Raw genomic sequence first — 25,911 nt, forward strand, 5'->3', positions numbered from 1 at the left:
AGCGTGTTCGCAGAGCACTGAGTAAGCGTAAGGGAAAAGAAGAGGCTAAAAGCTGCACTGCTTGGCTGATGAATCTCTGACATAGGATGTGGATTAAGGTTTAAGTGAGACCAGCAGTTCACATTCTCCCTCAAAAAGCCCCTGAGTCACCTGATTAAAGTGCAACCTTGACAAATATGCACAGCGTTGTCTCTCACAGTTGGAATCACCAAAGAGGCTAAAAACAGCACCGTGCACTGCATAATCTCTAACCTCAGGGGACAACAAAAACAGAGAATTGCTGTGTCAATCTCATTTCCTTGTTAGGCTCATTATCATAAATGCGGGCCTTTGGTTTTGAATGCTACACTTCAATAAGATTTACCTATCAACAGCTGCCGAAATATTGAATTCCACAGTCATCTTTTCCTTTTGATGCTTTCCCTTTTGTTTCTTTATCCATAAACATGAGCAACTGAGCTAAGCTTAAATTAACTAGCCGGGGTTAAATGTTTAGGGCAGCAAATTATGGCTAGCCTGCCTGCAGAGTGGTTTAGATTACAGAGGAGAGTTGCCAATCTCAGCTCTCATCATACACTCCAAATGTGCAGAGCAATATTGGCAGTTCATGGCCAAATCCTGCATGCTTTAGCTATCACAGGAGCACTGCTCCCATGAATAAGTGGAGCAAGATTTAGCCCCTGCTCGGAAGATAGGGATGAATCACACTTTTATTCTTTGAGTACCTCACAGTACCTTCAACACAGACATGTTCAGTGATTGATGGCCTGTGTCTAGATTGGGTATTTTTCTATATACTGACAAATATTCTCTTTGCTATGATTTCTAGGAGCAGAGGAGTGTATACTGCAGCTATGTTGGGTTTCTTGCTTTTCATTGTGCCTGTTGTCTTTGTTTTGATTAGGTTTTTTACCGAGGGTCAGCTACTTCCCATCATTTTTCCACTTAGAGTTCTCTGCAATAATCCTGTTACAGATCTCCAGCGTCAGTGGAGTGTCAGTGAAACAGTGAAAACTTGAATCAGTAAGCAGGTAGGGAAAGACACAACCTTCTTTTCAGGGTCAACTCCCAAGTCATGCCACAGTCTAAGGGAAATGAAGGTGTTTGGCTTTCTGAAAATGACCTGCTGATATCAGCTAAGAGTTTCGGGCTTTTTTAGTTTATCAAGGTAAAGGCTATGTGTTAACTGTTTTCATCCAGTGTGCAACCAATCTGGGTCTGTAATTCAGAGTTAAATGTTTGGTTAATAATAATTTCATGACTACATGCTGAGACCACAGGGGAGCAGTAGGCTGTTCCACAGGGAGCAGCCATGGAAAAGGGCAGCCCAAAATGCTCACAGCAGGTACAGCAGCATTTTCCCATACTTGGAGATCATGACTTCACCAGCCTGCCTCTTTGCCAGTCCAGGGCCATGTTCCTCCACTCCAAAGGCACGTAGTCCTCCTGCAAGAGTGGCTGCATACCTGTACAGAGCTCAGGAGCAAAATGGGGTTTCCTTATAAAAGGGCATTCCACAAAGGAAAAGGTGGGACCACCAGGGTTAAACACTTTTATATCACAGGACTGAGCTGCAGGAACCCATCAGATTAGCCACAACACCAGAGTCCCTCATCTGAAACTCAGGGAAAAACATAAAAGGAAAGGTGGGGAGACAGCCACAGATTTTTTAGGTACACATACCCAAAAGAATCGCTGAGAGCAAACCAGGGGGAAAGCCAAGCTTTCCTAAAAGCAGCTGAAGTGATATTTTGATAGTGACGGGCACTGTCAAAAACCTCAGCAGAAAGAAATTCAGTGCATATTCCATTTTCCTCACAGATGAGGTCCCCATATCATTTCAGTGGCTTTGAGCCCCATTGACTCCAAACTTGCTGCTCTCTTCCTGTCCCTGGAGAGCCAGCATCTGCCCAGTGATCTGCCTGGACCCTGGCAGAGAGGTAGCTGGTAGAGAGGGCAGCTTGGAGGACATGACCTGTCACTCCAGGTTTTCTCTGTCTGTACGAGGCTCCTGTTAGGCAGAGATTGTCCCTTCCACAAGGAGCTCAGGGGTAGGCATCTACACCAAAGAGCAGTGAACTCTATGAATGTAGTTGACACCTGAGAAAGTAATTTTGGGCTGTTTATTTGAATCTAACTTTTAGGAGCCTAATACTAACCTTATACAATTTTAGCACTGACCTCCAATAGCTGCTGTGGCAGAGGCCAGTTAGATGAGACAAGGTAGAGGACATATTTAATTTCTGAGTGGGAACAGTTTTTCTCACACATTTTTCCAGTCTTTGTTTTGCATTACAGTACAATTTTCTTTTTTTTTTTTTTTAAAGCACAAGTGATCAGACTCAAGCAGGAAACAAAGAGACTTATGATTGATTTTGCTTAGGTAAAACAGCGATTTCTATCACACTAGCCTTTACTTGATGCTTTTGGCTGCTACAAGGAATTGATTTACTCTGCTTGTCATAAAAATCAAAACCAAAGCCAGCCCAGCTCCTGGTACACCCTGCATGAAAAGAATGCCTGGCTGGCAGAACTTAACTCCACTCTTCTGCAGTAGATGGGCAGGAGTTAATTACCATCAGCAAAGGGTTGCATTTCGTTACCAGTAAGCCCAACTCTGACTAAATGAAAAAAAAAAGCTGAAATGGGAGAGCAATGGCCACAATAAGTGGCCAAAATTCCACGTGATGAGAGGAAAGATTTCCCACTGCCGACACTTAAATACAGCTAAGGTGTTCTGCAATTTTACTTCCACAAGCCAGAGGGTTTATTGTAATCCTGATAAATTATAGCAACAGAAGCAGGCGAGAAGTGGGACAGAAGAAGGGAAATGGTAATGCAAAATATAAAATTGCTTGGCAGAAAAGAATGGAGAGAGCAAGCGAGCAGTTTGTTATCGTTTATTTTTCTTCAACATATCATTCGGTTTCAGCTGTCTCCCATCTCACCCAGATCTCCACCATTTCTCAGAAACGTCTTTCGATGGCATCTCATTCTCCTGCTGTCTTTCACCATCGCTTCATTATTTCTTAACTGTCCCTGAAAGGGCCCGGGCAGGCGACAGGGGGAAAGTGAGCCGGGGACGCGGGACCAGCCTGCGCCCCACGCGTCCGCCGCATTTAAGCGGTTTGCAAAAAGCGGGCGGGGGGCGTTGCAAATAATGTTAAATGTGATTAATCTCCCGGATTCCTGGAAATCTGACATGCATGAGTTACAGCGAAACCTCTTTTATTTCGCCATGAAATGCTTTTGCATAATGAGAAAGAAAATGTCCTCTGTGCCCTAATCAACTCTGACAGGTCCTGGACTCCCAAATACTTTTATTTATGGCATTATTTATTTCACCCCCGATAACCGGGGAGGCGGGCCCGCGGCTCGCTCCGTGCGGGGACAGGAGGGGAGGGAGGGAGGGAGAGCGGGAGGGGTGCCCGGCGGGCGGCGGGGCTCCGCGCCCGGCCGAGGGGACACAAAGTTTTCGCGGGGCCGTCGCTCGGCGGGGCGGGCCGGTCTCGCAGCCCGCGGCCCCCTCGGGCCGGGCGGGGGCAGGGGGGTCCCGGAGCCGCTCGTCCCCTCGGGCAGCTCACCGGCCCCGCCAGCGCCCGCCTCCCCGCCCCGCTGCCATTAGCAGAGATTACCCTAAACACTTGCCGGTCGCCGCCCGTCTCCCTCCAGGCATTGGCGCGGCCGCCTGTCAATCAGGCCGGCGCCCCGCCGCGCCGGGGCTCCGCCGTGCCACAGAGACGAGCCGCGGCGGCGGCAGACACAGCCCCGGAGCGGGGCCGCGCCGCGCCGCGCCGGGGGAGGCGGCGGAGGATGGAGGAGGAGATGCAGCCGGCGGAGGAGGGGCCCAGCACCCCCAAAATCTACAAGCAGCGGGGTCCCTACAGCGTCCTGAAGACCTTCCCCGGGAAGCGGGCGGCGCTGGCCAAGCGCTATGAGAGACCCACCATGGTGGAGGTGCCCCGCGGGCGCGGAGCGGGGCAGCCCTTCCCGCACGCCGCCGAGCCGCTGCCCTACGCGCCGCACGGCCCCTTCCCCAACGGGCCCGCCCGCCCCGGCGCTGCCCCCGGCGCTGCCCAGGGCCACCCCCGCCCGCCGCCGCCGGCCCCGAGCTCCTCGGGCCGCTACGGCCCCTGCCCGGCGGTGGCGGGGGGCGGCGGCGCGGAGCTGAGCGCAGGTACCCGCAACTCCTCTCTCTCCTCCGCGCAACTTCGCGGGGCACTTTGCAGCAGGCGGCGGCGGGATGGGGGCTGCGGGCTCCGCCGCCGACGCGCGCAGCCCTCTCCGGGGCGGCTGGCGGGGTGCCCCCCTCGGGGCCGGGTGCGGCGGGGACGGGCCGGGCGGGCGCGCCTGTCCGGGCTCGGGCAGCGCTGAAGTTCCCGCGGCGGGCGGGGCCGCTGCCCGGGGCCGTGGGCAGGGGTCGGCCCGCGGGGCTGAGCCGGCAGGCGCGCAGACTTGGCGGGGCAGGCGGCGCCGGGCGGGCGCACCTGCGGGAGGGAGGCAGGGAGGGAAGGAAGGAGGGAAGGAAGGAGCGAGGGAGCCGCTGCCGCCGGCGGCGCGGACAGGGCAGCACCGGGCCGGCCGCTCCGCTCCGCTCCGCCGGGCTGGGGCCGGCTACCGGGGAGCTGCTGGTAATGGAGAGGCTGCTGATAGAGAGGTGGTGATTTTAACAGAAAGAAAATAGATCGGCTGCTTGCCTGCACCGTTTTCATAAGATGCAGTGACAAACAGGAGATCAAATTTTTTTTTTTTCTTTAAAGGTGTAAGATACCGAGATGCTGAACGCATATCTTTTGCTCTAGTGATGGCTTGGAGTTAAAAAACCACGTAGATCTTGATATGCAACCTAAATTTGGCATCAGGAAATGGGAAATTGCATCTTTAAGCAGAGTACAATCAAAAATGAATTACAATAAATCCTATATAATTGCATAGGTCATTCTCTTTAATGAGATTTTATTAACCTGACTGTCAAGCTTTTGAGTCAGGCAGATATTTTATCTTCTTCAACTGATAAAAGTGTCAGCTATAAACCACCATATAAATATTCATAAATCTACACATCTGTGGCAGCCTATCAGCATCATTCTTTTGGACATTAAAAGCATTCTAATTACTTTCTGTCTAGCAGAGCTGAAATGCTGCCTGTTATAGTATGTGCTTGGCAGGCATGATTGCTTTTGTTTGCCATCACAAATAGCAGCATCCTATTTTATATACTGATGGTCCAGAATATATTCAGGGTTTGACTGAACAGGATGAATATTATGAAGCACCATCTGGTTTTGATAACATCGGGTATATTAACTCATCTGTTAATTTTTGACACATCATTGATTTATTTATTTAGAAAAATGGGATCCTGTTTTGGTATGTTGCTGTTTGCCTTTGTAACAAATGTGATGACATTTCCTTACTAAACAGGGAGATAGTCTAGTTAATAGGATATATGGCTATGTTTCAATGCCTGGTTTTGCTTAGAACTAGCCTTGTACTGGATGAATTTAGCATGTCTTGTTACAAATAATTCAAGTACTTTACCAAAAAGTTTAACTCTTGAATAGATTAGGCAGAGAATTCACATCTCTGGGGCGTAGTTCTGTGATCCATGGCAGAAGGTCATCTTTCTTTATGAAATTGCTTCTTATATGAAATGCCCAAATGGTGGTATTTAAGTATTCTTTGTGGCCCACAATCAAAACACTGATGATAAATGTGACACCTACATTTCTTTACAGAAGCAGATTACACCATGGAAAACATTCACCTGTCTGGTAGATGATATATGAGGCCATATTCACTGCAAAGCCCTCTGGGCTTCGATGAGCAGAAGTTTGGACTTTCTTTTTCCTGAGTACATTGTGCTAACCAGGCACTAGAGCAGGCTTCAGAGCTTGTCTTTGATTTAGTTCTATGCCAAAGACAGTGAAGGAGCTGCCATTCGTGCACCAAAGTTCTTTGAAATCCCTGTCCCTTCAACTGCACATTCAGGCTTTACTTTAGGTTCCTATATGGGTCCCAGCTTACCCTTTGCTCAGGTAACTGCCATGAGAAACAGAACAGGAGAAAAGAAACCAGAAACTTGCTACAGTGTGTACAAGTAGTGTTTTGCACAAGTTGTTACCAGAGGTGGCCCGCAAAGTTGGAAAGGGGACTGGAGCAGGTCCCTATGAAGACAGGCAGAGAAAGTGAGGGCTGTTCAGCCTGGGTAAGAGAGGCTGTGTGGAGACCTCATAGCAACCTTCCAGTATCTTAGGAGGGCCCACAAGGAAGCTTTAGAGGGACTCTTCGAGAGGAACTGAAGCAAAAGGACAAGGAGTAATAGGTTCAGACTGAAAGATGGGCAATTTAGGTTAGATTTGTGGAAAAGCATTTTTACTGTGAGGCTGATGAGGCACTGGAACAGGGTGCCCAGAGAAGCTGTGGATACTCCATCCCTGGCTTAAGGCCAGGTTGGATGGGTCCTTGAGTAACCTGGTCTAGTGGAAGGTGTCTCTGCCCACAGCAAGGGGTGTGGAACTAGATGAACTTTAAGGTCCCTTCCAAGCCAAAACATTATGTGATTCTGTAAAGCAATAGGCAAGGCTTTATCTCCTGGGTATTTTAATCCCAAAGGTAGGGATGCTTTGCTGAGCTGTGTGCCCACCCTTCCTGCTTGGTGATGAAGTAACACCACGCAGCTTGTTCTTGAGAGCTGTAGCACCACTAGGATGAGCAGGAAGTTGGGACCCCAGTGCTGTATGTATGTGAAGAAGTCCCATTGTCCAGAGGCTTGAAATCCTTTTAACTGATGTGTGAACCAATTTAATAGCACAGGCCACCTCTGGGGAAGCAGAGTTGGGGTTTTGGCCCTGGAGAGTGAGAGCATGTTGTGCATGCACAGTCACCCTGTACTTTGGCCAGCACCTGTGGGGTCTCTGGGCTCCCCACAGCAGCAAGAGGAACTGGCCCAGAACACCTCTGAGCCACAGGTTCATCTCAAGCAGTGGGTGTTGTAGGGAGGGACAGATCACCCCCTTAGTAGGTGTCCAGCTGCACGTGCATTCTGCACAAGGCAGTCACCATCCATGATGTGTACAGTTTTCCCATTTACTTTACCCTCAGCACTTGGCAGGTGCTTACTTGAATAAAGGGGTGGAGTGCTGTAGGGCAGTTTTGTAGGGGTACCCATGTCCTAAGTTCAATTTCAGAGATACCCCTCTTTTTGCTGATAACTTTTCACTTGTGCAGGCAACAGTGAGCATATAGCTAGTAAAACACCACTCCTGGGATGCCTAACTCTTGTGCCAGCAACTTAAACACTTAATGCAGTTGATTCTTAAACTTCAGGCATGATGTTTCTGGCCCTTTGGGATTCACAGCTCCAAGTTTGCTTTTGAAAGTGGGCACCTCAAACACAGTCATGACTAAAGATGCTTCCATAATTCTACAGCTTTTTCTAATTGTTAGAATGCTTCCCAAGGGTTCCCAGATTTTCCCTCAGTTGCTCTCTAAGAGACCACTCTCACCTCCAGACTCCAGCAGAATTGCAGGAAAAGGGGCTAGGGAAAGGAAGAAAACCAGGAATTCTCCACCCGGTGCCATGGTGGAGAAAAGTTTAGCTTGAGATCCCATCATGCTGGGAAAGATCCTGCATGAGAAATGTCATCTTACAATGAGAAATGTGAAGCTGCACTGCAACACAATCCTTCTCTTTCCTCTAGAGGTTACTCTGGCTGCTGTTGCTGCTGTGAGCCACACTGATGGATTCATTCAAAGCACCAGCAGATACCCATTTTCTTCTGTAAAGTATCAATTCTTTATTAATCTATCCAGATTATTTTCCTGGCATGAAAACTCTGTCTTTGGTAGTATGTGCATTGAACAGTACCATAATCCACCAAAGTCCTTTTCCTTAGGAAAGCATGATATGGCATGCTTTACAGTGCAGCTTAAAATTCAGGGTGGGCTTTCATGGAAAGCAGAGAAAGAGGAGACCTGGTAACACCTGTTAGCTGTGCCAAAAACATGGCATATTTAAAATGACCAGTTAATAAACTCTGTTATGCCCAGACAGAAAAACAGTTTGTTCTGTGGAAAGCAAAGATGAAGATCAGTGTTTTGACCTTTCCTTAGAAATTGTGAGCTCTCATCTGGAAGCAGATCTCTCAGATAAGTACTGAAATGACCAGACATTTGTAGTCTTAATCCAGTGTACTGTCTCAATGATCTTCATGCAAAATGCCCAAGAAAACATTGTGTAGTCATAGGAGATGTCAAATGCTCTCAATATTGTGACCTAAGCACAGATATTTACAGCAGTGGTCATATCTAAAAACATGACCAAGACTCTGTGCTTGGATAAAGGCCAGTTTGAGGGGTGCAAGGCTGTAGCCCCAGGATCTCAATTAATCAAAATATTGTAATAAACAAATCAAGAAATACAAATAATCAGGTGAGAGGGCTGAGTCACTGCAAGGTGAAGAGTGAGACGATTGGAATTGCTAAGGAGCCTGAACGTCACAATCTCACTGAAAATTAAATATCAAAGAATACATTCCCTGCAGGGGAGAGTGTATGGTATTCAGACCCACTCAATACTTATAAAGATGACTCTTTAAGCCGGCTGCCCAAGAATACAAAGGAAACTTTGGAAAAGCCACAACCTGAATCGAGATCCACTGAGACCCAACACAATGCTTATTAATAAAGCTGTCTGATCTAAGCATTGAAAAGACCCTTAGGTGTGGGAAAAGCTGAAATTATACCTGCCAAAATTTCCAGACATCTTTTCTGATGCATTAGTTAGTGTAAGTTATCAGACTGAGTTTCAGACATTCACTCTTCCTAAACCCTGTTTTCTGGTGGTTGAATAGCCAAGAACCTCCCCTAGTCCCAGGGTCAATGAGAAAATGATGTAAAGATGAATCCTGTATCTGGGAGTTGGTACTTGATTGGCCATGTGATAGTATCTTCTGGTTGCTTGCAGTCTCAGACAATCTGGTTAGGAATACTTATGCTTTTAGCATTTTAATCCTGTTCTCTTAGCACTTTATGGGTCTTAGGCAGCAAGTCCACCTCCAGGCAAATGTCTAGTTAAAGTCAATAGAACTTCTGTAAGACTAAAGACTCTGGGGTCTGAGACATTAGAATTACATGGTTGGTGAGCAAGGTAATAAGGAAAAGGAATATCACAATAAGACTTTAATAAACTGCTTACACTGTTTTAGTCCAGTGCAGTGATTTCACTAGAATCCTACTTTCATAGAAAATACATACATTATATTAAATCAATTAAGAATCATAGATTGGTGTTTATTCAGTAGTAATCACATAAAAACAACTTTTTGTCATTTCTTAAGTGATTAGCCATTGCACAGTGCTTGCATTTCTAATTATAGTCAGTCTGTAAAAGTTGAAATCCCAATTTCTACAATATATGCTAAATGGACAACATTTTTTTTCTCTATCATAAGAAATAACTGCAGTTATCATTCTCATTTAGGGTTGTTCAGACTGTGACTGTGTGCACCATTACTGGTGTAGAAGTCTCTTCAAAGCAGAACCTACTTCAGCACAGAGACAGATATTTCCAGAATATGTGCTGAGAGCATCCCTCGCTGTTGCTGTCCAGCAGTACCCAGAAAAAATGCATTTGTGCATCTCTGGGTTAGCCTTTCAAATGATCCCTGCTTTGTTATGGCTCATTTTTATGTCTTTGAGTATGGGTTGAAGTTAAGAAAAAAAACAGTAATTGCTGTTATTGTGTCTTTGTAATAGATCTGATACTGAAGATTAAATCAATAATGTCATTTCTGTATAAAATTTCAGTTACATTTTAAACCATTATCACAGTGAATATGCCTAATGCATTACATTTTAAAATGAAACTAATAATTAATTTAATCTTTACTGATATTAATATGTATTTTGGCATTCTTCAAAACTAATAATTTGAATGTCAGGTTACTTTTTGCTAGTTTTAGAATAAGCCATAATATTGGAGTAACATCTCTTATAAGAGTCTAATCCCTTTTCAGTTGTTTCATTCCTATCTTGTCCCCATGCAACAAGGATATGCAAAGAATACGTAACTGTTTTGTGAACAGAGACAATAATGATTAAAATACAAACAGTATAGATGACTTCAGGACTGGAATCAGATTATAGGATTAAAATGAATGAAAAAAACGTTCTGTAGTAGGATTGCAAAGTTACAGTCAATATCATCCTGTAAGAATTTTAAAGGGGAAATGTGGAAACAAGTAAGACAAAGAAAGCACATCTTGTGGTTGTTGGTGATGCTTGAATTTCCTGATTTCCTTTTGGTTTATCAGTTCTCAGCTGGAAAGCTGCCATGTCACCAGGATTCTGTTCTTTTCATTCATATTATATCTCCTGTGTTGTTTGCAGTTGCATTGATTGTAAGGGTTAGAGACAGCTGGCCTTAGGTTAGTGTAGGAAGAGAGAAGGAGAGGCAGTGGGTGATGGACCTGGCACCTCATTGTCACCCACTTGCAGCAGTGCCTGTGCATTTCTGCCCTTTGGAGCTGTAGTGTGGACAGAGGGTATTGCACAAAGCTTTGGGTCTGTGTTGTAGAAATCTGCCTTCATTAGTTTGAACCTGTCTCCAGGAGCTTGATATGGCTCATAAACCCAGGAGGCTGATGGTGAGGATGCTTGCCATGGTCCTAAGGCCGCTCCAGTCCTTCCCATGGAGCCCCTGGACAATCCCTGCATGGCCCCAGGCAGCCTCATGACCCAGCACTGGGCTTGGGCTTGCTCTGCCCACCTCAGGTTCCTGGTTTTTTCAGTTCAGTCCTCAGGACTTCAGTTAAGAGTTTTGTGCTGGGGAGGTCTCCTCTGGCTGCATTTGAGACTGAGAGTATTTGTATGCTGCTTCAGCCCTGCCCTCTTTGCAGAGATCTGGAGGATGGTACAAATGCAAATCAGTGTTGTTTCAAATATTCTTCAGGTCAGCTGTACTGACCTCAGTGTAAAGTAGATTTTCCACCAGACAGTGGAGAATCTTGAAGAAGTGTTGTGAAAGCTGCCACTCCTTAAAGGCCTGAATTCTGAACATTTCTGTTTTTTGTGTATTATGAATGTGATGAGGCTACTGATGAAGTTTCGGTAAATGAAGGTCTGGGGTGCTCAGTCTCATGTATCTGTAGCAGGTTGCCTTTTCAAAAGTAAATGCGTTTGTCACTTTCTAAAAGTCAAGCCTGCCTGAGAAGTGCTCTCCAAAATTGGCAGTGCTTTAACCTACCAGCCTTTTTTTTCTTTTCCAAAATGTTAGTTACATCTGTTTAGATACCTAGAAGAACTTAGCTTTGAATAAGGTAAAAATTATTTAAAAGGCACTATTTTTACTGGGGAGTCTAACAGGTCATATCATAAATATCTTGGTCATTTTCTATCTGGGTCCAGGAAGTATTGTAGCAGCTTGAGCTGTACATGTGGACATTGCAGAAATGAGCCATCCTACTCTGTAGGTTTAGCTTGTAGCTGCTATTGCTCCCTGAGACGTGGCACCTCCTGTCATGAGAGGAAAGCTGACTAGGTGCAGCACGGCATCCCTATCCTAATTCCAGAGCTGAGCTGCTGTCTCCAGAAACTGCTGCACAGTCCTATGTAGAGTTTCCTGATTGTGTGCAGAGCATCTTGAAGAACTGTGCCATACTGGCCTGCCTGCAATCCTGCAGGATGCCTTTGCTTGATTTAAGAAGAGGAGTTTGTGCTTGTCACTCTGAGTAGTTCCTGGACATATGTGGAACCTAGAGTAAAAGGAACAGAAGCAAAGTCCATTGAATTGAGGGTCAGTTGTGTGGAATGTCCTGTGCCCAATGTCAAACAAGTGCATCAAAGACAAAAATAAGAAATAACAAAGCTTGGAAGCCTTGTTGGAGAGGAACTGGGCATAGGACAAAGGTATAGTGCAAAGTGCTACAAATATGTACAGTTAATGCCCTCCAGCAGCTTGAAATAGGCTTTCAGGGCAGTACTTACTTGAACTTGTAGCAAATTGGATGTAATTTGTATTTTCTTCCCCATTTTCCTAACTTAATCCCTCTGAAAGAAGATGTCAGTAAGCAGTGTCTATCATCACAATGCATTTCTGATTAACAGCAAGGGCACAAGGGCACTCTCAAAATAGAAACAGAGTCAGGATTGTTTTAAATCACAGTGTTGCAGAAGTATTAAAGCAGAAGCCATAATTTTAATATGTTCAGAAACAAAATGCATGGTACTGTAAACAGTTGTGTACATTCATCTAGCTGCTACTGCCTGGCATAACCTCTTGCATTAGGTTTCTGTGATTCATCTTTTCTTTTGTTGCAGAGAGTCGAATGATTCTGGATGCCTTTGCTCAACAATGCAGCCGGGTTCTAAGTCTCTTAAATTGTGGTGGAAAACTACTGGACAACAATCACTCTCAGTCCATGATTTCTTGTATAAAGCAGGAAAACCCAAATTATAGTGAAAGACAAGAGCAATGTCAGCTCGGGAAAATGGTCCATAGTCAGACGTCAGACATTTTAGACATAGAGATGCAGTATATGCAAAAGAAACAACAAACCTCAGCCTTTCTGAGAGTTTTTACTGATTCCCTTCAGAACTATTTGCTTTCTGGGAGCTTCCCTTCTCAGAACACCTCATCAATAAATGATTTTAGCCATTTGGCAGATGTGGATCCACTTTCAGCCTCTCCAGTGCACACTTTAGGTGGATGGACATCTCCAGCAACATCGGAATCTCATGGTCATCCATCATCTTCTACACTTCCAGAGGAGGAAGAGGAGGAGGAGGAAGAAGGTTACTGCCCTCGGTGTCAAGAGCTAGAGCAGGAGGTAATTTCATTGCAACAAGAGAATGAAGAGCTTCGTAGAAAGTTGGAGAGCATTCCAGGTAAATAATCTCTTGCCATGTAGTGTTGCCATTCAGTGATAAAAATAATTTGGGTAATGGTTTATTTCAAGTTCTAGTCATTTTTAAAGGTTGCAGTCATAATAGTCAAAAACTGGAATTTGTCTCCAGCCAAAATTCCTATAGGTGTGCCCCGTGGAAAATTACCTGCTGATACTCATCTCTATGAATATTGAGTCCTACACTAGTAAGGTGTGTTCAGGTGGGGATGTACTTGTAATCCCAAATTCCAAATATCAGGTGGTTTGTCTCAGTAACTTCAAACATGCTTTCATAACTCTTTATCTGTCTTGTTCTTTAATTGACATTGCAGCTTATAAACCTAATTCTCTTTTGAGGCTCCTTTTTTTTGGTTACTTAAGGAAACTATTCAAAGTTACATCCACAGTTTTACCTGAAATAATTTTGGCTTTTACCTTGAATGGCTTCTCTTAAATTGCTGCTACCTTAGTGAGAAGCATTACTATGTCTCCTCCCCTTCATTTTCAAATAAATCTGAAAAAAGAAAACCCAAAAAAAACCCCTAACAATAACTTTTCCAGTTTAGCAATACCTAGAAGCCTCTAGGAGAGAGAAAGAAATCAAATAGAAACCCCTTCTGTCAGAAGCTTCTCTTGCTTTTTAAACCTAGGACCTCTCTTTTCAGGTGAGCCAAGATACTGAAGAGTGTTATGGGATAAGAACAAAGTATCTTGGATCTGTATTTTCTAAACTTTCACCACAGGCAAAAATACACCTCAAATAGTAATACTAAAAGCAAACTGAAATTTAGCAAAGAAAGAAGCATGCAACATGCTTTGGACACGTATAAACACTAGGGAACTGCACCTTTTTTACCTGAACTTGAGGTGTTTAGGGTAGATCCATGAAAATTTAATTTAACTGATCTCTGAATGGCAGAAAAGCATGTCTAGCACAGCATGAGCTGCAAGAGAGAAAATACTTCAGAGATGCTAACTATGCAGAAAGGAAGGCAGTAACCAACTACTGCCCCAACATGTAGAGGCAGTTGCGAAATCTGAGCAAAGTGCAAGCAGTAGTCTTCATAATTCTTGTCTCCAGGTCTCAGTGATGGACTGTGCGTTATTTAAATCACATCACATTTCTCTTTTGTGCATTGGTCATAGGGATACTGGCAAATCCCATAAGCAGCATTGTTCGGTGCAAAGAAAACCCAAAATTTAGAGTAACTCCCTCACCTCTCCCAAAAATAGAGAGTTACCATAACTCATGCACTCTCACTAATTGCAGCAGTGGTTAGTACATCATCTGGTACTGCATGACACAGGGAGTTGTGTGGACTTCAACTCCTGTGGAGTCCTGCCTTCAGGTGTGAGGCCAGAAATGATCCTGTAGGGTCTGCAATCTGACTGACAGCTCTCATTCAGTCACTTGTACTGAACACAGTAATTTTTTTTTACTTTCACTAGTGCATAACATGTATTTGACTCAGGTAGTATCTCAGAAGGCCTCTGGTGAGCAATGGCTGAATCTCTTACCTGACATTTGGTTCCAGTGTTTAATTACCCTGGTAAAAATGTGTGCCTTGTTCCCTGCTTGACTACCTGAAATCAGCTTTTAGCCATTGACTTTTATGCTTTGCTCCACTAAATGAAGTGCTCTATAGGTCTTGGTACTTCTTCTGATTGAAGGTACTTACAGACTGAAAGCTGACTTAATTTCCATTTTAAATAACAAAGCAAACAGTACTGTTTGAAACTCCTCAAATTACTTGAATCCTTCTTTGCAATTTTTTTCTCCCCTTCTGCTAATTTCTTTAAAATCTGGGCACTGGAAATGCATGCAATATGTTCCTGTGAGCCTGATCAAAGGTGAATAGGCTCTTCACTTGTACCCATGGTTTCCCTGGTGGGTTGTGCAGCTGAGCTTCTCATTCTGTGCATATTTCTTCCTAAAACTACCCACTTTGTAGTTGTCTGTTTTCATGCATTAAGTGTTCCAGATTGCTCTGACTGTCCCACTTGCCCACTGTTTGCTGATTTGTCAATTTCTGTATCATCCAGAACTTTTCAAATTGTTTTAAATTAACTTTGTGATACTTGTTAGGAATGTAGAATACTTTTGAAGGTGTTGTTAGTCCTTGTTGGGCCTTTCTAGAAACATGTCTGTTAATGATGATTCTTGCAATGACAAATATTTGAGATATCAATAGCAGGTTCCTAATATATATATGATTTAGTCTGCTGTTGTTGCAGTCAACTAACTTTTGCAATCAACTAGCTCAGGGTAGTAAGTTACTTGCCCTTCAGGAGTCTAGGTATCTTATATTGTTCAGCCCAACTTTTTCAGGCAAATCTCTATGCTTATCAAATAACGACAATCAGGTTAGCCTGGCAAAATTTACTTTCCATAAGACCATTTTGACTGGAATTAATTATATTCATATTCTTTAGTTCTTTGTCATTTGAATCCCGTTGTGATTGTCTGTATTTTGCTAGGATTAATGCTGGGTTAAGCAGCAAGTATTTACCTGGGTCATCACACTTACCCTTCATCTCCCTTTAAAAGTGATAAACATGCATGGTCATAGTCATTTTGCACCCTCCAGGAGTCATGAACTCCTTGTTAACAGTGTACCAAAGGTAGCAGACAAACATAAAAGATGTGCCAGGAGGTAGGACTTCATCTGCCAACAGAAAATCATCATCAGATACATCTGTTCCTTTCTGGTGACATATCCAAATAGATCTGAAGTGACCCATGTGTTTGCAGAAGTGTTACGAGCCACAGAAGGTCCCTCAGGTTTTGCCACATGGTAGAACAGAGATCCTCAGGCAATCACACAGCCACCACTGAGCAAAGTTAATCAAAAATCAACTAAAGGCAATATCTAATTATTTTTGTCTCTAGTGTTCATTTTGCTCCTATGAGCTTCTACTACTGAAAAAGCTGGCAGAAATTTTTCTGTGACTTGAGATGCCCAGCTCTGTATGTAAACAGGAGCTTGCTCTCTGTGACTTCTTTTTTTTTTTTTTTCCATCAAGATGTTGCATGCCTCAGGAGGGAGACAGAAAGCCCTCTGCAGAGTGTCAGCGTTGTCTGCCACCATCTATCACATCAGAGTAATCTCAGAGCACAAACTTTGTTCCCTGCACGTTCATCACCTTGTGCTGGCCATCCGCTGGGCCAGGGAAGGCAGTGAGCATTTGGAGGGGCAGCCAAGGCAGCAGCTATGGGTGTGAGGGTTGCCATACTGTCTCCATCGAGCCACTGAAAGGGCAGGATGTTTTACATAGTGGTTTCTCTTCCCATCCTTGGGGGAGCCAGTCCAGAGCCGCTGGATGAGGCTGGCAGGGGATGTGGGGCCATGGCAGTGTGCACCATGCCCTCCCCACCGTCGCTGAGGCTCCCACTAGCAACTCTGCCAGCAGAATATAAAAGCAGCAACCCCTCCCTTCTGCTGTATAATATGAATCATTTTATCCTTCTCCTGAAATACTTTGCATTTCTTTTTTTTACTTTCCATATGCAAAAGCCCTTTTAAAATCTATGAGAGTTTGCAATCTAAAAATAGTTGCCGCTATACATCTCTGCCTCAAGCTTGCAAAGCAAGGCTCACAAAGACTACCACGAAAAAGAGTGTTTTCTCTGCAGATGTAAAGGCAATGACACTTTTTTCTTTTTTAACAAATATTACAGAAGACATATTCTCCTGTAGCTTTTGGACACAGAAAATAAGATTTTTCAGTTTTCAGGACTCTACCCTGTTGCTGCAGAACCCTTCAGTTCTGTAGGATCTTTTTGCCTGTAGCCTAGCATCACTCTTTGGCAAATCACCACTGGAGAGAAATGATTACATGGATAAAATGTCCCATGTATTTTGGTTGCTGGATGGGTAGATTTTTTTTTCTCAAAAAAACTCCATTAGATTTGACTGAAACAATACTTATATTTGTATGAAAACTTAATTGTTCCAGCTGTAGAATATGTGAAGGAAAACTCATATTTAAGTGCTTGGGGTTTAAAGCAGTGCAACTTCTTTCAACTTGTCCAGTTTTCCCAATATTTATTTTTTTAGGGCAAAATATTAACCAAGAATTTTCAGTTTTCAATTCAACTGAACAGAAGAGAAGCATTTTCATTTGGTTATGTTATCGTGTCTTTTTCTGAAAAATAATTGAAGTTTAGGTAATTCCTGGAAGGAGTTTGGCAAAATTATCATTGACTTTTTAAGGTTTTGAGATCATTAAGAATAAAACAAAGTAATCTATCCACATGAGAAGAAAAGTGTCTCCTAGTTTCTTTCCTCTGTATACAAATTACTGTGGCTGTGATACTTTCCCAGTAGTGAATCTAAAGACATGTTTGTGGAGCTGCATACAAGACGTGGATTTTAACCATGAGGATATTAAACAGTTCTTCATTATTATCAGCATGATTTTCTCACACTTTTTTATCTGAAACGGTGAAAATATTTCCAGGTGATTAAAACAAAGGTCTATAATCATGAGTTAGGGTTCGTCTCCTGTTGCTCCCAGCTTTGCCGTGTGGTTTTGGATAAACCAATCTGAAAGTAGTGAAAAGGTGTAATTTAGTAAGTATATGGAGCAGTGTGTGACAAATACAGTGATTATTCTTACTTTGTTAGCCCAGCAGCAAAAAATACTCCAGCAAATAGCAGAGGGATGGAGAATGAAAACTCCCTCAAATGCTGAGTCCTGGTCACGTATAGACTGCATGCATGGTGGCTGGAAGTAGCCAAAGCAAAGTGGGATTTGCAGGCAGAGTTAATATCAATGTAATTGAAAAGTCAGACAAGTTTTCCAGGAGGTTTTGTGCGTCCAAGGCTTGACTCTTCTTCCTGACTATTGGATGATATAATAAAAGATACTACTTTTCCCTACAAATCCTGTCTCTATACTTTCAGAGCCTCATGTTTCCAAAGGGCCTACCACAGCCACAGTATAGATAAAGCAGCCATCAAGGGTTATGATGAACACTTTTTCATGTCCTTTTTTTGTCCTGTTTCTTGATGTTCACATTTAACCACTTCTTTGGTTTCCCTTGATGTTCTGGATGTTTTGGTCTGATCTGTGGCCTCGTTCTGCTCTTCAGCTTCAAAGTGTGAAGTTACTGTGAGAAGAGAGAGCCTCGAGCACGGTCACCCAGTGTTTGGCACAAGAACCCCTTTGAATTTGCAGCTCAGCTTTGCTTGCTGCTGGGGGTGACAGCTTACTTTGCTAAACCAACCTGACTACAAAAACTTACTGAAACCTGTAATTGCAGCAGACCAGGGCTTGCTTTATCTGTTTTCTCTGTGTTTCTGGATACAAACCCACAAGAATTTAGGAGATCAGGTTTCTCAGCCAACTTGGGAAACCGGAGCTGGTGGGAGTTTTGTGGGGAGCTGCAGTTCAGCCTGTCAAGGATGAACTCCCAGTTCTCAACTTTGGTTTGGCCTTTGCAAGTAAACATTTGGTTTTTAGTGACACAAACTGCTGTCCCTTCTCACAGGGGACTTCCTGGTTTCCCTGCTAGTTGCCAGCAGTAGAAATGTGTAGTAGAGGCGTTTACAGAGCATGTCCCTTCCAAAGGGAAGACTTCACTGCTGAACGGGATCACAACAGGCTCCTTCTAATGAGTAGATGGAAAGTGAGAGAGCACAGACAAAACTAAAAGCCACAGGAGCATGTGGCAGCATCACTTAAATGAGATGCACAGCTGCCTTGTTTTATCTCTTTTAATCTGTTGTTTATGCAGAGGTGTATGTCCCAGGGGCATATGGGAGGGAAACATTCTTTTTTTCTGGAAGAAATCTATTGCAAAAGAAAATTAAAAGTACAATGGCTTTTCAGATGCAGATTTATAGAAATTAAATTATTTGCCTGGAAAACACAGCTGAGAGGGATTTTTTAAGTAATAGGATATTTGCTTGAATTTTTCTCCATTCCCTGTTTTCAGCTGGCATGTAGGTCAATTTAGGAAATCTTTAACACCCTCCTACACATTGTGTCAATTCTTTTGATTTCTGCTGTATGCATTCACTACAAATGGGTGCTAGTTTTATTTTACCTTCCAGTCACAAATATCCAAATTTGCAGGCTCTTGAGCACTGAGATCAGTTCCTCCCCTATCTCTCCTTGCCCCTTGCTGTTTTTCCAGCCCATCACACTCCAAACAAACTTGTCTTCATAGACCATCCATGCAGCTTTTGCTGGCTTTCAGCTGACTATTGAAATAAATTACCCTATGAGCTAAAATAATCCAAGCCATGCACACTTGTCCAAATCTCAGGCAGCAAAGGCATCTCCAGTAATGTTATAAGAAATTCACACAGCCCTGTGGTTCGTCAGCACGTTCCCTATCATTTGTTACATCTTTTTGACAGTCGAGCATCAATTTAGAAATGCCCTGCAATGAACTCGGAGAGCAGCGTCGCTCAAGGTCAAGTGAAGGAGGACACAGTGCAGTGCTGAGCCAGTCTTAGCTAACAGCTGCTGCCCTGAGCAGGGTGGGTGTAGATGTACACCCTTCCCAATTTTCCTCCCCTCTGGTGAGTCACAGGTAAATGGTCTTGAGTGCTGAGGGATTCATCTTCTGCAGAGCACCAAGAGGAATGCTAGCCAGTGTCAGCTGCAGAGCACAAAATCTTGTTAATTAACAGAATAACCAGATTTCTGACTGTCTGTTTATGGTGCTGAGGCTGCTGCAGAGAGACATGCAGGCAAACTGGGGGTGAGCCATCCCTTCTCACTGGGACTGTCTGATGCTGCAGGAGAGGCTGGAGATTCACTTTATTTACCTTGGAGATGTGCCGTATTTACAGCAAGCCCAAGCATCTCTTCACAGTGCTGTGCTTTGGCAATGTAAACAGTCCTGGAATGTTTTACACTGGAGGCTGCATTTTTGGGAGGATAAATGAGAGTTCTCATTTTGACAGATACCAGTGTAAGTGATTGTGTCCCAGTAACATTTATAATAAGCAAAAACTCAGTTCATACCAACAGTAGGGATGTTCTTGGCCTTTCATAAAGATTTGGAAACAATTATCAGAGGCAAAGGTTTAAAAAGAGTGGGTGATAATTGGGAAGCATTAAAAGCGTGTCACTGAAGGCCCCAAAAGACTAACTAGGGGGAAAAGTACAATGTTGGTTACAAAACCCACTGGTTTAGAGGGAAAGTAAAGGAAGAGTTAGAAACATAACAAATAGATTTGAGGGGAAGTTAATGGTGATGCATAAAAAGCAGTTGGGTCAGTGGTAAATTAATGATTAAAATTAAATGTGGAGCATTGTCTAGAGAAGGCTTCCTTTCCCTGGCAAGATAAAGGAAAAATATGACATCCTAACAACAGTGTTGGACCATTATCAGACAGAAATAGATTTTATCAATAATATGGAACTGTTCATTGAATATTTCTGTTCTGGTACTCGTGAAGGGTAGCATGATGCAGTCACACGAATATAGTGATGATGGTAAGCTTGTAGAAATATTTTTTATTTCCATTGTACCTCTGGGTGTTATCAGCAGCTTCATGTGGGACTGCAGCCTCAGCTGCCTGTCCCAGCTGCCTCCCCATGCTGGGACACTGAAGAGCAGTAGCTGCTTGGCCACTGCAGCTTTTCCTCCCTAAATACACATCAAGTTTTTACCAAAGGCACAAGGCAGCTGCTACCAAAGTGTGATGTTTTCAAAACCATGAGGTTTGGACAACTCACTTCAGGAGCTAAACCCAACATGAAAAAGACAATTCTGACCATAATTTTTCTTTATGCTTTGTAATATTTTGGATGCTTCAGAAGACTGAAGGATGGAAATAGTATCTGATTTTTTTCAAAAGGACGTGAGATGTCCTGGAGGACGGTAATTTTGTTGGCCTGATATTGAGCCCAGACAATCTAATTGAAAAGCTGATGCCACTTTCAATTAATAGAGTGCTAAACCAGAATAATGGCATTACCACCACGCTACGTCTTGCCAAATTATGGTTTTGATGAGATGAAAAGTTTGGTTGATGAGTATTACAGATATTCAGGGTGTTACATAACATTAAATTACAAAACATGATTTAAAAACACAAATATATTTGTATTCGGGAAAACTGCCATGATGCAGTTGAATTTCTGGAGGGATGTTTTTTGTGAAACTGTTCACAGCCCATGTTTTTAATACTTTAATCCATGAGCACACAGTCATTGCTTACAGCTTGCAAGAGGTGCAGAGGTAGCTGTGAGAGAGGAAGATGCGAGGTGACAGCCCTGTCACCTGTGTATTGGGGCACAGAGAACATGGCTCTGCTTGGTTTCAGCCCCTGGGAAATGCACTGAGAAAGGCTTTGGGAGGTCACAGTGACTCTCTGCCTGGGTATTGAGGCACAGCATGGCCAAAGACCTGTGGCCATCAGCTGTACAGACATGTAAGGAGGTGTAGGGACTCTGCTTTTAGAGGGAGCCCAGCACCTCTGGAAGATCAGTGTTGGGCTTAGCAAAGAAAAAATGGAGAAGTCACTTTACCACCACTAAGTATGTAACAAGTAACAGGCATTTTCGATTTCTTTCCCAAAAAATTTTGTAAACCCCAGTTTGAAGGAAAACAAAATGCTGACTTGAAATAAGGTTTATGTTCCTGTGAGTAGAAACTGTATCACTGGGACATGATTACTTGACTTCTACAGTGTTTTACTGTTGCTGTGCTGTGTGGCAGCTCAGCCTGAGGGATCATAGTCTGGATTTTGTCACTGGTGACCACCACAGTCACTGTTCAACTGTTCATTAGACATTAGGATTCTCTGCAGAGAAAGCTGTGACAAGCTGTGCTGAATAAGCACGTGTTACAACATACAGATACCTAGAATAACAACAATGTCTGAAACTTGGATCAATAACAGCAAACAGCTGCCACCTCCTGCATGTGTCCTGGTGAGCATCTTAGCCAGACCAGCCTTCCCTGGCACACCAGGTTCCCTGTAGGCCCTCCTCCTCCTTGCCCTGTAGCTCCTGCAAAGACCTTGCCCTTTCATTCTCTGCAGGCCAGGCTACTTTGCCATCTCCAGTGTCCGTTCTGAAAGGCTGGCACTTTCTGAAAGTACAAACTGTGGAAACTCTTCCCTAATGGGCAGGAAAATTACTGCCTCCCCACAGGCTTTCTATTAAATCATAACAAATGTTATCTCTATGTTGGTATCTCTCCCACTACTTAGAGTAAGAACAAATTCCTGTTGGTGATGTCCTGATAGTGGATAGCTGCATGAGCATGAGGAGTATCAGCCCATGGGGCTATCATCTTGTTAACCCTGTAGAGACCCCATCAAAGATAACAGAATAAGTAAACCAGTAGACTTAAGTGATTATTCATCTTCCCAGCTGGGACCCCCAGGCTCTTACAAAGTTCCATTTCCTGAAGGGTTTGGAAGAAACAGTTCTCAGCAAAGAGAATATCTGCAGAGCAGTAAGAGGGACACAGCAGCAAAACCAAAGCTTTGACTCTCCAGGTCATGCTGCCCTCTCTGTGGTTCCTTCTAGGCTTCAGTTAATATGGCAGCCCAAGAAGTCTGGATTTGCAAGTAGCACCTGGTGTTTGAAAGGCTGAGGTTATTTGTATCAACAGCAAACTCTGCTGTGTCATGGCTTTAAAGTCAGAAGTGATCAGCATCCTCTAGTCACTACAATGATTAAAAAAATCAAACAATGTTGTGCTCAAAACATTGCTGCTTTTATGAGGATAGAAGTTTTTATAAGCTTTGGCTAGCTTTTAGTACTTTCATGTTTCTCAGTGGTAATGAGAAGGCATTTTATCAGCAGCATAGAGTTCAAGTAGAGCTGCACTTCATCTGCTGGGGACACAACAGGTTAAGTAATTTCCTGTTGTCTTCTCAATTGAGCCCCATCCTCTTGGAAGAACATAGGTAAACACATCCTTGGATAGCCTGCAGTGAGATTACTTACTGTGTGAAAAAACAGAAGCAGGAGTAAATGCACTGATGGGCTGTCTTTACAGAGAATTCAACGTGGGGTGCAATAACATAGAAATTTATTCATCATATCAGGCACTTTGCATGACTTCTCTGTACAGACTGCTGGATGTCACTCCTCTTATCCCCAGTAAAGGGTCTGTTTTGCACAGAGTAATTTTGTTCTGTGCCCTGTCTGCCTAGACAGGGGCATAGTAAGCTGAGTGGTGTGAATGCCAAGGAAAGAGGGCAAAATACCCATAAATCCTACCTTCAGACATTCTCAGGTATTTCAGTGCTTGCTTTCAGATCGCCAGCTTAAGATAAAGCCCAAAGCACCACATTTTTTCAGGTGTAAAGAAATAATAAAATGCCAATAAATAGTAATAAAAAAAGGAATGTAAATATTTCTTCTGGGTTTTGAGCTGAAATGACGATTAAATCTGAATACTTCACAAAAACAACTCATTCAAAATGTGAAAGTCATAAGGTACCTTAAAAACTATGCTTATTTAGTCTTGCACAAGTCAGTTGTAATGTTGGATTAATATCTGTTTAATTCTCCTATGGTGTTTCAGGCTCAGGAGAAAAGAGCTGTATTTCAAAAATACTCCAGAGTTAATCAGGGATGTGGCAGCATCTGCTTAAGAGAGACCCGTAATTGAATCATCCCTAATTAACCTATCACCTCAACAGAAGGGAATGGGATGTTGGTACCACTACTGAAATGGATAAGAGGGATGGGAATGGAAAGGGGGGGAGGATGAGGGCAAAGAGAAATAAAGCAATTTGCCTAACACCTAGTTTTATAATAAATTTGGGAGGAGGGAGGGAGTAGAAATTGGAGTATACGAGTCATTGAATTTTCTTAGTATATTTAATCAGACTGTAGTTTCAAAAACATTTAAGCATATTTACATGTTAATCAATGCATTATTAAGGTCCAGTAAATGTTTCCTCATTTGTATGGTTTAGGATTTTTACGGTATTTACAGCTTTTTTTTCTTAGTATCATTACTGCTGACCTAATTTGTATTTGTAGTAATTATAATTTCAAACTTGGGGAAAAAACCCTTTGAAAACTAGCAGGCAGAAAAATAAAAGTAATTTCAGAGATCTCGGTATAGGCAATACAATACTTGTACATTTATTAAATGAAATATTTTCACAAATCAAAATGAGAAGTATTTCCTATTTGAAATAAATCTCACAGACATAGAACAGAGATTCTAAGGAACACTGCTTGATTTAATACTGTTGTTCTATTTTGTGCTTTATAGCTAATACACAGTAATTGCAATTTGTTTCATGCAGTGCCCTGCCAGACGGTTTTAGATTATTTGAAGACTGTACTTCAGCATCACAACCAGCTTATGGTGCCACAGCCAGCAGACCATCCAACCGAGGTAGTGTACAGTGAAAACAAGCTGCATCTCTTCGTGCTTGATCATTCATTACAAACACAGGCGCAAATAAATCAGTAGGCATTTAGTAGTAAAAACAGGTTAAAAACTGTCATTCTTAAGTACATAATCCCCTAAATGGAGGAAACACATCATTAGTATAATCCAGAATTACTTTATTGAGCAGCACCTAACTCCCTGGATCAGCACCAGGTGTGCTTGCCTTGCTTTGGGTAGTTTTTCTCTCCTCTTTCTTCAGAAACACCATATTCGTGGGTAGAATTTAGGCTAGGGCTACCTGGTGACAGCTGTAGCTGCGTGACTGAGAGTGGCTGCATGTGGCATGCAGCAGTTCAGGGTGTGTATCATTTTGCTCCTCCATTCAGTTTTATCCGTGCAAATTGATATATACATATTCCTTTTTTTAATGCTCTTTTGCTTAACTAAAATTTTCAAGTACTGTAAAAACTGAGGCTGTTCTGTAACGTCTCACAAGGAATAGCTTGTCACGGTGTGACAGAATTTTGTATTCAATTAAATGCACAGATATGAATCTTTTATTCATAAATTTCATCATGTACAAATACAAGCAGAGATGCGTTTGTATTTTTGGTTCTTCCTTCAGAGTCTGCTTATTTCATTTCTGGGAGGTTTTATGTTTGTTTTCATTTAATGACTGCTGGACACACCAAACCACATCATATATTTAGCGAGAATGTTTTGCCCAGAAGTGCTTTACTCTCTGAGGAAGCAATGAAAGTGTGTCTGTAGCAGGAATCCAGTAATTGTTTAACAGAGTAGCATAACACTATATCATGCCTTGGAGAAGAATGAGGAAAAATATCCTACATTTCAGGGGGAACAAGAGAGAAGTGTTATAAAATTGAGGCTGAGGAGTTACGCAAAATTTATTACCCTCTCCTCAGTTAATAGCAGTGTGAGCTCTCATGAAATCTAGATGTTGGGCCTTTCTGCACCCTATTTTCATCAGTGCTATATATATAAACACAGAACAGCTTCTAGGATAGCTTGCTGCTTAGCAAAGCCACCCATGAGCATCTGTTCTTAATGCACATGAGCAAGCCTGGAGCCTCAGCTGGTGCCATTATGGGCTGGCACTGTGTAAGCCAGGTCCTGCAGGGCTGAAAAGCAAGGCAGTACCTACAGTTACCTGCAGCTTATACTTTGCAGTGGTACCAGTAAGAATGGTCATTGCTTCACTGAAGGGGTTTTTTAACAGGAAAAAAATAGGTTTCAGAAATTAAAGGTAGGAAAATAACCTACTTTATATAAAAGGGATGTGAAGCTAGCTGCTGAAAAAAAAAAATACCAGTGTGAGGATCACATGGTCCTTTGTACTGATCTAGTGGAACAAGCCAAGGGAGTATTCCTGCCATCTCCCCCTGTGACAGAGTGGTCACAACTACTTCAGCCTAAGAATATGTTACCTCCAAGAGCTGTCCATGCTGCCCCTGTGCTCTTCTTCCTTCCCCAGCCCCTTCACAGTGCTGGAAGAGGACAAGGAGCTGGGCTGGATGGATTGCAATGTTCTTCCATGGCAGAGCTCTTCAGACATATTACTGGCTTCCCAGGGCATCATGTATGGGCAAAAACTAAAGCAGCTGCCCGTGTCATGAGTGGAGGGGCAGGAATTGACCCTGACCTGTTTGCAGTGACTGAGGAGATAATGAA

The 25,911-nt window shown here is 43.2% G+C and overlaps 1 protein-coding gene across 2 annotated transcripts in view; it reads left to right on the top strand.

Moving 5' to 3' along the window:
- The first annotated feature begins 3,673 nt into the window (after positions 1–3,673).
- The window catches only part of BEND4 (BEN domain containing 4), a 30,833-nt gene continuing 8,595 nt past the window's right edge, over positions 3,674–25,911 (top strand). The window contains exons 1-3 of one of the 2 annotated variants that reach the window (XM_064418296.1): positions 3,674–4,177; positions 12,322–12,888; positions 24,131–24,222. In XM_064418296.1, coding sequence (XP_064274366.1) covers positions 3,814–4,177; positions 12,322–12,888; positions 24,131–24,222 — 1,023 coding nt within the window. In that variant the 5' untranslated portion in view covers positions 3,674–3,813. The remainder of the gene's footprint in view (positions 4,178–12,321; positions 12,889–24,130; positions 24,223–25,911) is intronic. The other variant, XM_064418295.1, reaches the window with a different exon arrangement.

Source organism: Passer domesticus, chromosome 4, assembly GCF_036417665.1.
Source record: "Passer domesticus isolate bPasDom1 chromosome 4, bPasDom1.hap1, whole genome shotgun sequence".
Classification (NCBI taxonomy): Eukaryota; Metazoa; Chordata; class Aves; order Passeriformes; family Passeridae; genus Passer; species Passer domesticus.